The sequence below is a fragment of the Channa argus genome, chromosome 15, assembly GCF_033026475.1.
Source record: "Channa argus isolate prfri chromosome 15, Channa argus male v1.0, whole genome shotgun sequence".
In the NCBI taxonomy this organism is placed as follows: domain Eukaryota; kingdom Metazoa; phylum Chordata; class Actinopteri; order Anabantiformes; family Channidae; genus Channa; species Channa argus.
The window spans coordinates 12,998,843-13,015,342 of record NC_090211.1 but is presented as its reverse complement, the minus strand read 5'-3'; the positions used below and the strand labels follow the sequence as shown (position 1 = coordinate 13,015,342).

The 16,500-nt window shown below is 41.0% G+C and overlaps 1 protein-coding gene across 5 annotated transcripts; it reads right to left on the bottom strand.

The window, feature by feature from the left end:
* Positions 1–5,131: 5,131 nt before the first annotated feature.
* LOC137099843 (transcription factor MafG) lies at positions 5,132–16,466 on the bottom strand. 5 transcript variants are annotated; one of them, XM_067477165.1, is made up of 4 exons: positions 8,223–10,203; positions 7,878–8,049; positions 5,977–6,049; positions 5,132–5,872 (listed from the first exon to the last, which is right to left on the bottom strand). In XM_067477165.1, the coding sequence occupies exons 3-4, from the start codon at positions 6,010–6,012 to the stop codon at positions 5,420–5,422; spliced, it is 489 nt and encodes a 162-aa protein (XP_067333266.1). In that variant the 5' UTR covers positions 6,013–6,049; positions 7,878–8,049; positions 8,223–10,203; the 3' UTR covers positions 5,132–5,419. The 5 variants fall into 5 exon arrangements, with proteins under 5 accessions (XP_067333266.1, XP_067333263.1, XP_067333264.1 ...); XM_067477162.1 differs by lacking the exons at positions 7,878–8,049; positions 8,223–10,203 and adding an exon at positions 16,226–16,466; XM_067477163.1 differs by lacking the exons at positions 7,878–8,049; positions 8,223–10,203 and adding an exon at positions 16,286–16,466.
* Positions 16,467–16,500: the final 34 nt, after the last annotated feature.

The following is a 16,500-nucleotide window of genomic DNA, read 5'->3' as shown; positions in this document are numbered from 1 at the left end:
GACACACACGGGGGACCGCATTCAGAACTATAGAATATGTTACTTCTGCACATTAGGCAGGCCCCCTTCATTGTCCATTTTTAAGACTCATTTGAAAACCCATTTTTATTCCCTGGTGTTCAACTCAGCCTGAGACTATGTTCCTGTTCCCTTGTTTTGATTTTATTGTTTTACTTATTGTTTCTAGTGTTCTATTAATTTAATGCTTTGTTATTGTATTTAAGTTTAGCTTTTAAAGTGTTTTTATTTGACTATCTATGTACAGCACTATGCTCAGCTCCGGTTGTGTTAAAGCGCTCTAGAAATAAAGTTGAGTTGAGTTGAGAGTCAAAGTGAAAAAAAAAAAAGACTAAAGGAATGCAGCTCATACACAGCATGGAGGATTTCATACTTCAACACATGGTTGAACTTCATTTCTGCTTGTTCAAGGTGTGCTGTACTGCAGGGGAATCCTTCTGTTGAGACAATGTGGCGTCATCTTGTGGAAAAACCCTATTAAATCATACAAAGTCTTTACACTAAAGCACCAGCAGAGGGAAACCCAGGCCCACGTTTTTGCCATGCAGGTGCATCTTAACCTCCTGAAAAGCAGCAGAATTGAACGAACTCATGTCTGTAATATTGTCTGGCATTTTTCATCAGATCAGGAATGCACATTGTGCTTTTCTCACTGCTGGATATCAGTGACCATCCGAAATATTACGGTGTTTAATCTGAAGATAAGAATTTTAGATTCCCCCTTCTGCAGCATCACTCTGGTTTTTTTAAATAGCAGCAGATGTGAACAAGAAGACATGCACCTCTCGCAAAGTGTAACATCTCTCACAAACAGTTATGTCCTCTGCCATGTTGACATTTGCAGAGTGGAGCCCCACACCAGTTTTGGCAGGATAGAGTGGGTAAATAAGCGTGAGCAACATTAATTGTAAAACAAGCTGTGATCGGAGAACTGGGGCAGGCACCTGCTGCAGAAGTGGGTAAAGATGAAGAATGCTGTCCTAGATTGCCCACCCGCTCACCTTAACCCAACCCACCAAATTAATCAACTCTTCAGAGGCCATCCGGTTGTCTGGGGCAGGCATCCTAGGAGGAAGAGGAGTCTGTTTTAAGGCACAGGTCACACAGACCTGTAGGAGCCTCCTTCCATTTAAGAGAAGGGAGAAACAATGCCACGCCACATTGGTGCCGAGGCACTGGGGTTTATACTTGGCCTGCAGGATGGAGTGGTAAGATGTAGCTTGTCTTCAGCCATCTGTCTCTTTGTCTCTGCATGTTCTCTCATGAGAATGAATGTGCTGAGGATGAAATGCTGCTGCGGAAGGTGATGTTTGATGAGGTGCACTGAGAAAGAGGGGGTTTAGGAGCCCCACAGGGAGCACAGATGACTAACTCACTACTCCTCCTAATCTAGGACAAGCACACCTAGACATCCTTCATGACTCTAATGTTTTACTCGTGTCGGGCCAAAAATATGTCCACTGAGGTTAGCCAAAGTGGGTCGCCCAATGGCTTTTTTTGGATCACAGAAAAAGAAATCGTGCCATCTAAATGATGGCTGTCTTCTGAAACCCACCCTGGATGGCAAAAAGCCTTCCCCGCCAGTTTATTTTTGTAAGTATCAAAATGGGTCAATGACGCCACAGAATATGACAAAACCCAATTTCAATTGTGTTTAAAAGCCTCCAAAGCCAGCAGGAGTGCTTCAGAATCATTTTCAAAACATTTTATTGGTCTTATAGAAAATAAAGTAAGCTGTATCAACAAACATACAATATATACATCAATAACTTAGACACCTCAGAGAATCACATTTAAATCCACAGTTGTTACTGTATATATGAATACATAGTACTTATCTACAGATTGCAAAAAGTACAATAATTTAATTTATAAATAGTTACAATTAACTATTGTCTGTTTTCATACAAATTACTGCAATATTTTATTACAACCCATACAGAAAAATAACAAAACAGATTATTAACTTTGTATTACTCACTTTAGTCAGATTTGTATACCTTCTAAACACAGACCCACTCCATGGAGTAAGAGGAAAAAACCTGCACAGTCAATTGTTTACAAAGCATAATTTCATGAAAAAAAAAAAAATGTCAATGTCTGGACAGCTGTTAAATTCAACTGCCACACAACTGCTGTTATTTATCCTCTCTAATATGTTAATTGTAAAAAACAAACCAAAATAACTAACAAACAAACCCCCCATAACCAATTAAAAATGAAATCTGCAGAACAAATTACAGTGTTAAGATCAATTTCAAATACACACTTAACAGATCGTGAGAAGAGATAAATGCTGTGGATGATGCTACAGCAAACGACGAGCATCAATGACTGGTGTAGCAGCAGAGGAACTTCAATCACACAAACAAGCTCACTTGCACAGTCACTCCACAGGAAACAAACAAAAAAAATAATATTGCATGTGGCCCTTATGACAGAATCTGTTGTAGCAAAAATTTTAGTCACTGCACAAAATCTAACATAGTGTATGTATGACAGCAATATTGTTCAGTCACATATTTAAGCCCAATTCATTAACTTGCAATTTAGCTAATTTGAGACCAACATAATTAGTGAGTGAGGCTTGAAAAACTGTACATTTTTACTGTTCTAACATTGTTAACAAACAAAAGCAAGGGCCAACTGCACTTCCATTCAGAGATGCAAAATCTGAGGGCAACATAAAAACACAAAAAAAACCAAACCAACCAAAAAACAAAAAACTACAAAACATCAAGAATGACTAAATAACAGACCATAGTCACTTTGACAATATTGAATACTCTTATGTCTACTCTTTCACACACACCTTTCCACTGAGTTGCATATTAAGGGTCACTTTTTCCACAATGGTCATTAATATCTACTGGAGTTACACACTACACACCTGTATGTGTGAGAAAGAGCGTCGTCATCCCTAGCGGAGATTGAGAGATTGTTCGACGGTGCCACTCGAACACCTTAAAGACACTTGACACGAAAAAGATTCACTCCACAAGACTGCCACAGCAATAAGGACGCCAACATCAATACTGGGCTATGTCAAGAATCAGATATATATTTTCCCACAGTTAACCAGTCAATGTAGATAGCTAAGCGTGTAAAATGAGGATAGTATACTTGCGCACAGACAGTATAACCTGTGCCCAGGTCTCTGGCATGGATTTTTGCTGAGGCGTCAACACCGCAAGACGTTCTGACCAGCAGGAGAGTGAGATCTGAATGAAGTGCATTCTCTTAATGTCTTTACACAACTACTTTCACCTTGAGGTGTAAAACTGCCTCACTGTTAAATTCCTTTTAGAGGACCAGGAGAGTGATGCGACACTTGGCACAAAAAGGAGCACTGCTGGCAGCTGTTGTTGATTGTAATTCTACATGGTCGTGCTGTGTCTCTATCTGAGTATGGATTGAAGCCCTTTATGACATGCTTATTATAAAACAAGGGGAAGAAAAATGAACAGAGCTGCCATCCATGCCTCCCTGCTTCTCATTTAGAACGGTTTGTTCATTTTTAGAGTGACCTGTTTTGTCCTGAGCAAAACAAGCAGGAGCTTAGTGCATACAAACCTTTAGCCAGATCCTACCGCTTTTCACCCGACAATCTGAAGACCAGTGGGTAAATCTATACTAGTGATGCCGCACCATTTGGGGGTTAACCTTTATAGTTTATTATGCAATTTTTTCTTAAGAGTTAGAGAAAAAATATTTGCCCATGTAAACTGTTCTGTTACCTGCACAATTTGTCAAAAGCTAAATTTGAGGGGTTACTAGTTACACAGTCCAAATAAGTAACTGAGATGAATATGATAATAAGATCCTCCCTTTATTAAGGTAACTTACTTTCAGGTTACAGAAGGTGCTTTCAGAGGGCATCAACCACCAGGTGCAAGCTTCATTGATTCTGTAATGACAGCATCACTTTTAGCTTTAGGTAAAATAATAATGTTTGCTAATGTCATTTCACCCAATTCTGTCTTACATGGCTCAATGTGGTAAACTCTTAATGACAATATGACTTGTAACTAACACCGAGGAAGCGGAGGAGATCACAGATGCCAATACGCACAAAGACAATTGACCTTGTTTACACCACCTATTTTAGCTCTACAGATTTGTTTTAAATAGCACAGCATTGACATCTATACAGTGAACGACACTGCCAACTTGTCACTTACACGTCACATCACGCGCTACCCCACAGTACGCGCCTAGTCACTAGAAAAAGCTATCAGACTTCAATAGTAAGCCACTTTTGGTACAATTGCAAAAAAGATGTCACAGGATTTTTTTTTTTTTTTTTTTTTTTAAAGGTTTTCTTTTTCTGTATTTCTATAAACAATGGAAGGTAATCTACCTAGTAATAAAAACCAAAAACTCAACATTAGACAAAATTTTCTACACCTTAACAATTCAAAACAGTAAAGCTTATGTAAAGATTTTCTTTTGGAAATATCTGACGGCCCTGTCAACAATTACAAAAAATGCATTTTAGATCTATTAAAGAAAAAAACTTGAACATAGTTTTTCTAAGAGCAAAAATTATGTTTCAAAATGTTTGTGGATTTCACTGTCCCCACAAAGTCCGAGGATATTACTGTAATAACATTCAGGTTTTCAGATATTGTAGAAGAATCTTGTCATATTGGAATGGCACCCAGCTCTGGAACAATATCATTGCTGAACTGCTAAAGAACTGCTGATCATTTTTAACGTTTCCACTTCACCATAAATATGCAAGACCTCTTTGTATTTTCAGTGCATACATATATTATTGCATCTACCAGTCATATTGATAATGACAAGTTCATTAAAGCCTGTCACAGATGCATAAACAGAAATCAATGCTAGATTTGGGAGCATTAGAACAAGCTTATTTTTTTTTTACAGACGACCAACAAATAACAAATTAGACTAATTTACTGGTTTTGGATTAGTCAGGTTGTTTTGAAGACCTCTGTAGCATCCACACCAAGAGTTTGTAATCCTATTTTAAGTCAGTGCATGTAACAAGCAAAGGGGGTTTGAGTGATGTACGTTCGAGCTGTCTTCAGTTTGTTGGAGGATAGGCATGAAGTAACTGTCTAGTAGCTGTATTAAATTAGTTCACTTTTTAAATGAAACGGTTTGAGGCTTCTTTTTTTTTTTTTTTCATAGCCGTGATATTCTTAATTTTAGAATTTTAGGTTATTGTTATTGTGTCACCCTAAAGTATAACATGTCTGTTGACAAGCACAGACTGATGAGATGAGTCATACTTTGCAAGTGAATTTGGGAAACATTTTGTTAGTGTTAGTGACAAGGGCTAAAACTGAGAACTTACACAGACAATCCTGTGTCATGTTACAATGCACTGACTAGTTTAGTCGTGTAGATCTTCTTCCTTCCTTTTCTGCTACTATGACCTAGCCTCCGTTTTGGATTTGACGATGGTGATGACGCTGGTGGCAGCTACTTTGCCAGGAATGAGGGGCCCTATGACAGAGGCCATAGGCCCCCGAGCTGAAGTGACAGGGTTTCGGGCCACAGTCCTGGCAAAGCTCTGAAGGGCCTCGTACTTTGAACGGAGAGCGTCCAGCTCCACCTTCATGCTGGCATTCTCTGTGGCCAGCTTGTCCACTTCCTGCTGCAATTGAGCTTTTTGCTTCTCCAACTCCTCTTTCTGGGTGACACGCTTCACCCGGCAGCTGGCAGCGTAGCCCCGGTTCTTCAGGGTACGCCGCCGTTGCTTCAACTGCAGGATTTCCTCCTTCGACAGCCCTCGTAGATGCTGGTTTAACTCCCGCACTGACATTGACACCAGCTCGTCATCTGTCAGGCTGGTGCCATTTTCCCCCGGCTCCCGCTTCACCTGCAAATGATGATTAGGTAGTGTCGTTAAGTTAAAATATTAAAAACATTTATAAAATCACATGGACACACAAACACACACACTGTTTCAGGAAAGCTTTTTACCTTCAAGGCCTTGTTTCCCTTGTTTGTGGTAGTCATTCCACGAGAGCCGCGTCCACCTGTACTGCTGGTTGGTCTGTGGATAAGAAAAGTCACAAGTATTACAGTAATGCTGTAATACATCAGTATTTCACTATACAAGAAAAAAGAAATGCTGGATGAACTTTGTCTTGCTTCTTTGCCAGAAAATTCACCAAAGTCCTCAAATACAAAGAGACATAAAGTGGGTCAAGGACTTCAGAGCTCCTTCTAAGTGATGCACTGTTCTGCGAGAGGTACTCAGAGTATTACTGCACCTGTCAGACTGTAGAAATAACTTTGTGACATTTGACAGGTCAGGTTTAGTACGACAATTCAATGGGAAGTGCTGAAAAAAGCTCTCATTTGAGTCCTGCTATACATTCCGACAGCAGCATAGCGAGTCACAATAAGGGGGGGAGGGACATCTGGCTGGCAGCAATCTAGAATGTCTTGGAAATCAAAACCTAAGATACGTTGCTTCCATTAAGTGCAGCCAGAATCAGCTGAGGATAGTCTGACTGCTGTACATACAACCCTGGCTCACATGGGGACACTGGGTGGGCTTTCATCTACTGTGTGAGCTATCCAGTCTAGACAGTCACACCTGTCTACATTTGGCCTGTGAGCAACTTTAATCCAATGAATCAATAAAAAGGGATATGCTGTAACCACTGCAGAGCCTCAGCGACCGTCCAGAATAACAGGGCTGCACTGCAGTTTATTCTGTCACATCCATACTGAGGGAACACCAAGACAAGCTGTGCAGGCGAGAACTCTACTGAAACCTGCTGGTGTTGAGACAGACAGAAGGCTGGGTGCCTTCCACCATGTGAGCATGCACACATGCACACACACACATACACACAGTTGTGGCCCTGGGTGCTTTACACTACATACAGTTAATGCCGTGTCAGCAACACGGGCACCCACCAGTCAGCCCAGCCAGCACATTGCCTCAGTAAGCTGATTTACACAGCCCAGCCGTATGTACATATAAACAAATGCATGTGGACTCTTACAACTTTTCAGCATCAAAGCATGAAACAAATTAATGCGAAACAAACAAACAAACAAAATAAAAAGATTTACTGTTAGTGTGTGCATGTGTTTATAGCCTTCATGCCCACTGAACTAGTCATCAAGTATGTGTGCAGAGAAGCTCAGTGAGGGAAGGAAAGAAAACAGATGAGTCGGAGCTCTGAAGTGCACTAAGATGGCCAGAATATTTCCATGGCAACAAAGGGTGCTACAGGTGGACTGGTCACCTGAGCCAAACAGGGAGAGACAGACGCTTGTTAAAAATGACCTGAATACGACACTATCACACAGGCTGGGGACATAACATGAGGTCAGATTGTGACTTGCATTCTTGATGTTTTCCCTTCAAAAAGTCCTCTGGCTCCTCATAAAACAGCAATGTTTGTGCTGCAGATGCCCATATGAAAAGCCTTTCAAGTTCTGCAGAGGACTTTTTAAATGTGATACTTTCATCCCTGTTGGGCTGGCTATGAATAGCTGAGTGATAGTAACACCTACCTTTCACCAGCCTTTCGAGTGACTAATTTCCAGTAAGCATTTGGACCACAGATGCAAAACATAATGGGATAATGATCTGCCTGATGATGCACAGATAATGGAAAAATAGAAAGGAAAGTACTCCACTAATAGCTACTGGGATGTGAGCAGAAAAAGGCAGCATCTTCCAAATTTCATATTAAGCCTATCATTTTCTCCTCAGCAGCTTAGACCCAACATTGTTCAAAAGCAGTTGGAATCTTGAAAATGCAGAGAGATGGCACATTGTCCAGGTTGAGGAGGCGTATTCTGTCACACAGCTGTGCAGGGTAATGTAGTAGGAATGGCTTGATATGCTGAAAGCTCACCATATGACACTGTGGAAGGATTGTGCCCAGGCTGTAACCCTCCAGCACAGGCTGCTGCCAACAGACGGCTACCAATGACAGGGCATGGCAGCACAACACAGACAAGGTCCAATGCACAGCTGCTCCTTTCCACTACCAGGCATGTCATACCTCACAGACACAAAGAGGCATGCTAACACAAAAACAGAGTCAAAGAAAAGAAAAACACACCTATAATTTTCCACAAACAATGACAGGGAAATTTCACTGTGCCTGCACTGATGTGATCACAACTGAATGCACTTGCATTTGCCGATAACCAAAATCAATGACACCAATAGAGACCAATGTTTTCCAATGCATTACCTCCTATGAAGGATTCCAGGTTTTTGTGTACGTCTAGCAAAAAGAGGAGGAGGTGAAAGCAGCAGCTTGGAGCACAGGGGCAGGGGAGGTAGGAAGCCACCGCAGGGACACAGACGTCTTTTGTAGGTACTTGCTGAATTTTTATGAATCGCCTGGAAGAACGCTGACAAATCAGAGCTGATTGCTTGTGGAGGAGAGACATCACACCCACAGGAAATAGAAAATGCTGAGTGTGGTTACCCAAAGAAAGGGAAGGAGAGGATGATGCGAGGGACAGAGAGAGAAAGAAAAGGACAGAAAGAGAGGGGAGGAAGTAAAAGGATGAAAGAGAGAGAGAGAGAGAAAAAAGAAATAGAGGGCCTTGTGAAAAATGCATGCTAGACACATTTAGAGGAGCTTGAGAACAGGTTGAGAGAAAATACTGATCTCAGCAAGGACCAAAATCAAGGTGCCAATTAGGAAGTTGTGAAGTTGAACTAACACGATGAGAGCAACCCAGCCAACCTTCAAAAGCTGTCTGTGTTCATCTAAATCTATAGAGGCCACCGCACAAAGGTGGGGTCGGCTTAGGTTGAGACTCAAGGGGGGGAAAAAAACTCCAGTTGGATAAATGCTGATGTGACATGATAGGTCCGGCCTTGAGCCTGTGTCATGGTTTAATGATCTCATCCTGTCCACAGGATCTCTCCAGGGGATTGCAAAGGATGGACACCATTAGCTAGGGGACCCTTTGTTAAGTTGGAATGGGGGCTACAGCAACCATGCACTGCATCCCCTGATGAATATTTATCACTGTCATTCACTGCCTAAGGTGGGGGTCGGAGACAGGGGTGGGGGTGGGAGGCCGAATAAAGATGCTCAGGAGGTGATTCTTCAAGGATACATCCAAGGCTCTTCCATCAACTGCGCTCTCAAAATGGCGGTGGGCTGGTGGGGGTTGTGAGGGGGGTAGATTTCTGGTGCTGGAGGTGGCACGCATGGTGGTTCAGGGCTGCAGCAGGGAGAGCCAGCTCCACTTGACAGCAGTGTAACAAGATTATCAGGGCCATAAGAGCAAACAAAAACCCCAGCAACCTGTCTCAGAATCCAGATTACGACAGTGCCTGCTCTCTGAATACTAAACACGGCTGGGGAGAAATAACAGGACGTAGGCTTTACTGATTTAACAGTGCATTGATTATCATGTAGGGCAGTGTTTAGAGAAGTGAGCTTGTGACTGAAAGGTTGCTGGTTCAACTGCACCCCCACACAAAATCTTGAGCAAGGACCTTAATTCAGAATGCTCCAGAAGGGAATGTGATTAAAGCATTGCTGCAAAACTGAAGCAGTGAACCTGCCCTGAATAAATGACATAAAAAAAAAATGTTAAGTAATCACACGCACGTGTCCACACAGAGACAAAAAACGCACAAGCACTTATACATTTAAGCTGTCTTGATCAATTCTTTCAAAGAAGCGTCCGAGCACTTGGCACTGGCAGCTTGCTAATGAAGTGAATAAAACTAGACAGTGGAGGTGCATGCTGATGAAAGACTGTTTTCAGGAAGGCAGAGGCAGCATCCAACAATGGCAACTCAGTTCTGGGAAACTAACAGCTGAATATCATCTCACACCAAACAATGCAATACACTCCAAAAGAAAAGAAAAGAAACAATGCGGCTCGTATTGCTTATAGCCCTAGTTTAAAATTCTTTCTTCTGCAATGTCCAGTCCAGACTCGCAAAGCCGGTCTGAACAGCCACAAAAAAGACAAAACAAAACTGTATTGGGTATTTTTGGCCGTGCTTTCAACTCTCTGTCTTTGAAAAACCTACACATCTTAGATGATTAACACAACACAAAAGAAAAGAGCTGGATGTGAAGACAGTATGATCACCTATTCAGTTTCCCCAATCAATAATGTATGAGACTTCTAGCCTCTCACTCCATTATCATGGACTTTCCACAGGAAATAGAATGATGATAACCACAAAGATACTGAAAAGTACATGACGAGGTAAGTGGTTGAAAAAAAAAAAAAAAAAAAAAAAAGAGAACTATCAGCATTTTATTATTGTGCTTTGTCTTGTTAATTTCTACTTGCCTATTTGTTGTCCTATCCACTTGCTCTTTCAGGTTTGAGATGCCCAACCAACATTTTCACTCTGTATGCCATAAATAGCCATTCTCCTCTCTTCATGCCTGATAAGAGACAACTTTACTCCCTCCCTTCTAATTCAGAGTTGAAAAGATCGCCTAGATATTCAGATCTAATCATTCCTCCCTACAGCTGAGTGAAGTCAATTATCAACCAAGTTGCATGTGTTGGGCGCCATTTAACTGCAAATTAAAAATCAGTCTCCTCTGATAGTTCTGGAAGAGTTACTGGAAGACTGGTGTAAACTTACGTATTGAGACAACAGTGTGAGAGAAAGGTAGGATGGGAATAGGGGAGGGAAGCTATTAACTACTAAGTATTCAGAGCGTGAAATAAGAGTGACAAAAAGAGGGAGAGGGGAAATCATTCAGCGCCTTTCAGAGGGGAATATGATACGCTTGTAGTAGAGAGGAAATACTAAGAAAATACTTTGACCAGTGGCGGCTTAGAGCAATATTAAAGTAGCAAGCATGCCTATAATTAGGAGGGTTAAACAGCTGTTAGTAACAGTCTGTACATTATATTGTCCTGGTCTGCAGATGTTGTCGTTAGTTTGAAAAGACAGACGCTGTATACAAACAAAATTTAATAATAATAATAGTAATAATAATAATAATAATAAATAATCAACTTATTTTAAATCAACAAAATTTTGAAACTAAATTTGGGATTGATGTTTTATCAAAAGATTTGGCACCTTCCTGCAGAAGTGCCCTTTTCCCATATGACAATTTGAAAAGTAAATGAAGACTGAAATTAAATTAAGACCTACTGTTTAAAAAACAAACAAAAAAAAAAACATGGTAAGTTAGTAAAATTAAAAATGTATTGCTGCACAAGATTAGCTGTATATAAAAGTGGACTGGTAATTTTGGCTGCCTCAGTGTTTTTAAATTTTACGACGGGCTGCATTTTAACGAGGACCAGGATAAACAACACATATAATATATAAACTAATATTTAATTGAAAGATTAAATAGAGTCTAGAATTGACCTGTTTAAAATTGGAGTGTAACATTATTATTTTGATGCCTTAATTTACATTGCACCAGTAGACTTAATATGAATGATGAACAATTATAATGGTGGCATCTACATTTAAAGCGGCTAGGGTTGCCTTAAATGAAGATGTCACACGTTGGAGCGTACCTAGGGAAAATACTGAACCCCAAAAGTGCCGACCTCAGCCACTGAGGCTGGACAAGCCAGTGCACATCTTAGCGCTGCTCCCAAGCTCGGCAAAACTGGGGAGGGAATCCAGCGTAAAACCTGTGCCAAATCAATATGCGGACAGTGTGATCCACTGTGGCTACCCAGAGCAGACGGGATAAGAAAATAAATAAATAAATAAATACATACATACATACGAGCTAAATTGGTAAAAGTCAAACTAAAATTAATAATATCTTTAAATATAAATACATGAACATTATTTGTCACAAGGTGAAAATACACAAATAAAGGATGCCTTGTGATGCCTTCCAAAAACAAAACTGCCATATAAAAGAAAGTAGATTATGTCACACAGAAGAGCATGTGGCACATTTATGTCTGAAATATGCATCCAGTTCATGTGGTTTAAAGTGAAAACATGAATCACTGCCCTCAAGAGATTTTCTGCTTTCCGAAGTCACTGATAATGTGAGGCTTATTTAAAGAGACTTGAGTTAGGCTGATTTGCATTAACCAATGTTTCAATACGTACAAAATGTATTTCCAAGCTTGATAGTTACTGTTTACACATGGGTATGTTAGTATAGGTAGTAAGAAAGGAGAAGGGAACTCTCATTGGCCTCTTAGAGTATCTGCCTGGAGGATTTGATTAAACAGGAAGAGAATAGCTCGATACTCCAGCCTTGCACTGGCAGAGGAAATAAAGGTTGCAGGCAGCCCACACAGTGGCAAAACAGCCAGGAGCCTCATACCACTGGTTGCATACATACTAAATGCATATGTCAATGAACAGCTAAAACACAGCCTTAGCAACAACAAAAAGGCCAACATAGTGCAATTCAGCACATTTTAATCCAATGTAAAGTTAATGATACACACATATAATTTGTACCACAGCACGTATGTGTTTTGAAGTGAATTATCTTCAACTGAAACAGCTCTGTGTGAAAAGGTCATCAAACAAACTGAGCTCAGTAGCATCACCAAACAAAAGAAAAAAAAGATGTAACAAATTTCTCATCTTATTTTTCCTGTGGAGGGCTCTGAGCATTAGCGGAGTTATTACCGGAAAGTAACAAAGATGCTAATTTCTAATAATAATACTGCCACCACTCAGTTCAAATTATGGCAAGTGATTGATGATGTCTGCATACAGGATATTTGATGGACCCTCATCCTCAGTGTGATTGTCCACAAAACCCCCACACAATTACGTCATACCATAATACAGTCAGAATTAATAATCATGTGTTCAGTACCGAGACTTAAGTATAGCAGACCACATGGATCTGAGTTAATCAATGTGACACTCATCTCAGTTCCTCCTTAATTTTAGACCTGAATTTAAGATTGAAATGCTTTCCTAATCACACACACACACAACAAAGATGATCTAAGTGGGGAAAACCAGCTGAAAACACCTTTTTATTTGGGAGTTTTTTAAATTTTTTGTTCCTCACAGTAAGGATCCAGATTTGAGACTCACATGGGCCAGTCTGTCCATTCACAGTGGAAAATGTCAGCCCATAAACTAAACAACAAACTAAACCAAACCCTGCTTACTATTTGTACAGTACAAACTTAAATAAATAATAGAATCAAGACTGCCCAGGAGCAGGTTTACTCATTTTTAATCTGCCATTTTTACTGTTACCTGCTCCTCCTGCATTTAACAAGAGAGACTACAAACATGTCATATATTCAATTGGGAAACCCACAACCTTTTACAAAAGGTTCTGATATGTTTCTTTCCAATGTGCTTAGCACCGCTTACCTTATGAAAGTCCATCTTTACATTTCCTCAGCAAATTGTATACATATCTAGCACACAACACATCAGAATATCAGGAGAACAGTACATTTCGTTTTACAAGGAAACAAACAATTTCTTCCCCACATGATTCATTAGTTTCATTTTGAGTTAACTTCTAACACAAACGTGGGCACAGTTAAATTCCTTGTTTTTAATGTCAATTCATCACAAGACAAAAGTAGGTAACATGTAAAAGAGCAGCGAGTGAACGGCTCAATGTTTACGCTGACCATGTTCTGTCCAATATTGGTTAATCTTTAGTATAAGCACTTAGAGGGCAGTAATGAACATGCCAAGTCTAACTGAAGCACCAAAAAGAAATTCATCAAAGACACTTACTACCCTGTCTGGATAAAAGTATTACTTTGAGAAGTGGCGCGGGCATATCGCAATGCTAAGCAATCATAATCCGCACTACACTTGCAAGAGGTTTCATCACCAACATTCCCTCCCTATTGCAAAAAAACTATATTGATCCTTTTCTCCCTTCCTTCCAGGCATTCCCATTTCCCCATGCAGCTTAAGCAGCACTTTTGTGGACAAATCCCACATTTGTGTTCCTTTCCGGCAGCTATAAATTGTCCTGAATAGGTGTAACTACTCCCATGGCACAGCTGTTTTGGCAAAACAGAGGTGTTGGTGGCCTGAGTGTACTATGTGCTTTGTAAAGTCTTGCCTCGTGTTTCATCAACCTCACATATCCTTTTCCGCCCTCCATCGGCTGCCCATTTTAAACCACGCCACTGAGTATGAGTTGTGCACTCGATTCACCTCTGTGGTATCCAGCTTTATTTTATCTTTGCTACCTCAACGCAAGAGGTGATAAATCTCAAAGCTGATCTCACCACTCCCTGCCTCCATCCACACACCACTGCCAACCCCATTGGACTCTGATATGTGCCCTCATCTGTTCTTGTTACCTGCAGAGAAAGGCAGAGATGGGCATTACGCTTTATTGCAAATCCGAGCTTGTGATGTAGGGCTGGCCTGTCTGCTAAACACACTTCAATGCCCTGCTTGCATGAACAGAGATGATGAAATAAGTTGGATATCTGAGCAAGAATGGGCAACTTCTCTCCGTTTAGCCCTGCCTATATGCTCAACAGTTTCCAAGGTGACTTTTCAAATTGCACAGAGATTCTCCATGGATAATTCATTACCTGCCCTCAATAGGCGTGCACTCTAATAGGCAGCAAATTTCATCATGTCACACACAGGAAAACAAGAGCATCTGTCTAGTCAAAAAAAAAAACAACAAATATAAAAAACAAAAAAAAACAAACAAATAAAGAAAAAAAGCTACAGAATAGAAGTACAACACCACATTGAATAATGTCATGATACGACTGGCTCTCTGTAGTATTATGTGTACTGTTCATAACAAAAAATAGAAGTCATTTGCAACATATCACATACACTACGAAATACTACGTAATTTAAGTATTTTTAACTTCATATACATCCCATATACACATGACCCAATTTAAAACAGCCACTCAGCGCAGGCCTCCATTACAACACAGGCATAATATATTGCTTACCGTGCAATTTAAAAAAAAAAAAAAATGAATTTGACATCGCAGCTGAAACCTAAGCACTTAGTCTAAATGTACTAACATCTTGTTTGTTGACATACATCATGACAGCACTCCAATAAAAGGCACATTCTCAGCTGAATATAGACGAGGCTATTGATAAATGCATGATGGTCAACACTTGATGCTCAAAGCTTGTTGACTGACTTGCACGGCAGATCAGCACCATTTCGACTCATCTCCTTAATAACGGCGGCTTGATGATAAACATCGACCCTTGTCCACCGAGCAGACCTTTGTCCGGTGGTGCCATGTTTCGGGGTGGGTTCTGAGAACGTCTAAATACATCATTGTGATGATTCAGCATGATAAAAATACCGCTGCTTGTTTGTTGGATCTGATACTAAAACAATATTATGGTTAACTGCCTGGTTGTACTATTAAAGCCAAGGACAGCGGGATTTGGTTTGGCGCTGCTATTGTTACAATTTAACCGGTGGTTAAATGAATTGTCACTTCAGGTTAACCAATTCAATACGGAACGATGGTTTGGATGCGTTTCCTGAAAGATTAAAATCCATGCATGCATGCATTTCCATCTGGCCAAAAACACATGCCTCCCGACTTAATCACATTCATCTCTGACAGATGTGACACGAGAAAACACTGCAACCAACCTGATCTCGCTAAACCGCTGCCTCGGCTTGCTCTTGCTCCTTTTCACAACGGGGTGATGAAGCAGCAGGTTTGAACAGCAAGAAGCGCATGAGTTGACAAAGCACCGAGAATCGCTTGGATACAGTGGACATGAGACGTCTCCGCAAACTGTTTGACAAAAGCAGCCCAGTCGGGCAGTTTTGACATTCTACGACTCCGGTCTCCAACCTCCCGACGCCTGCTTGTGAAAGTGGCAAACAACTCCCCGCCTACAAAACAAGCAAGCGAGGAAATCCCCGTGCTCTGCGTTCCTACTATAAGAGCAGCAACACGGAGCACCGCGAGCAATTCCACAGCTGGGGGGAATCGCAGGTCGCGAGCGCGAACCAGCTGCACGCCGCGCCACAAGAAATCCCAAATCTTGAATGACACGTTTTAGTCGCAGCTCATGAGTGTGTACAAAAGATTAGCTGCCATCTCAGCATAGTAGGACCCGATCATTGTCGCTTCACACCGACTACACAACTTCCGGTACGTGTTTTCAAAGTAAAACTCCCGCTTGTGTGGGAATGCGTGTTAGTCGCTTGAGTACAGCGGACACTCTTAGTTTGAAAACCAGTTTTAGCATAGACCACAAGTGTAAGCAGCTAAGTATGCTAAACCACACAGCTAGCATCGTTCAGCTTACCAGCGAAGGCATGCACACTCAGCATAACACCACCGACTCCGCTTGGTTTACACACCCCACCTGACTTAAAACGACGCTCTCTGAGGTTGCAGCTGTCAAGGCGCTCCTCTTACGACAACATGCGGACTAGCACACATAGGAGGCACAGCTGAATTTCAGTTTCACTGACAGGAGCGTTACCAAACGTCAGCTCGTGCTCCCCTTGTTGATTCCTTTCTCTTGTATAGAAGCCAGACGTCATCGTGTTTGGTCACGTGTCTTCATTCATGAAGGCT

Bases quoted from the DNA above. Each gene is read 5' to 3' on its own strand.
- LOC137099843 (XM_067477162.1), bottom strand. From the start codon at position 6,012: ATGACTACCACAAACAAGGGAAACAAGGCCTTGAAG. The intron at 5,873-5,976 runs GTAAAAAGCTTT...CATCATTTGCAG, and splicing joins AGGGAAACAAGGCCTTGAAG to GTGAAGCGGGAGCCGGGGGA.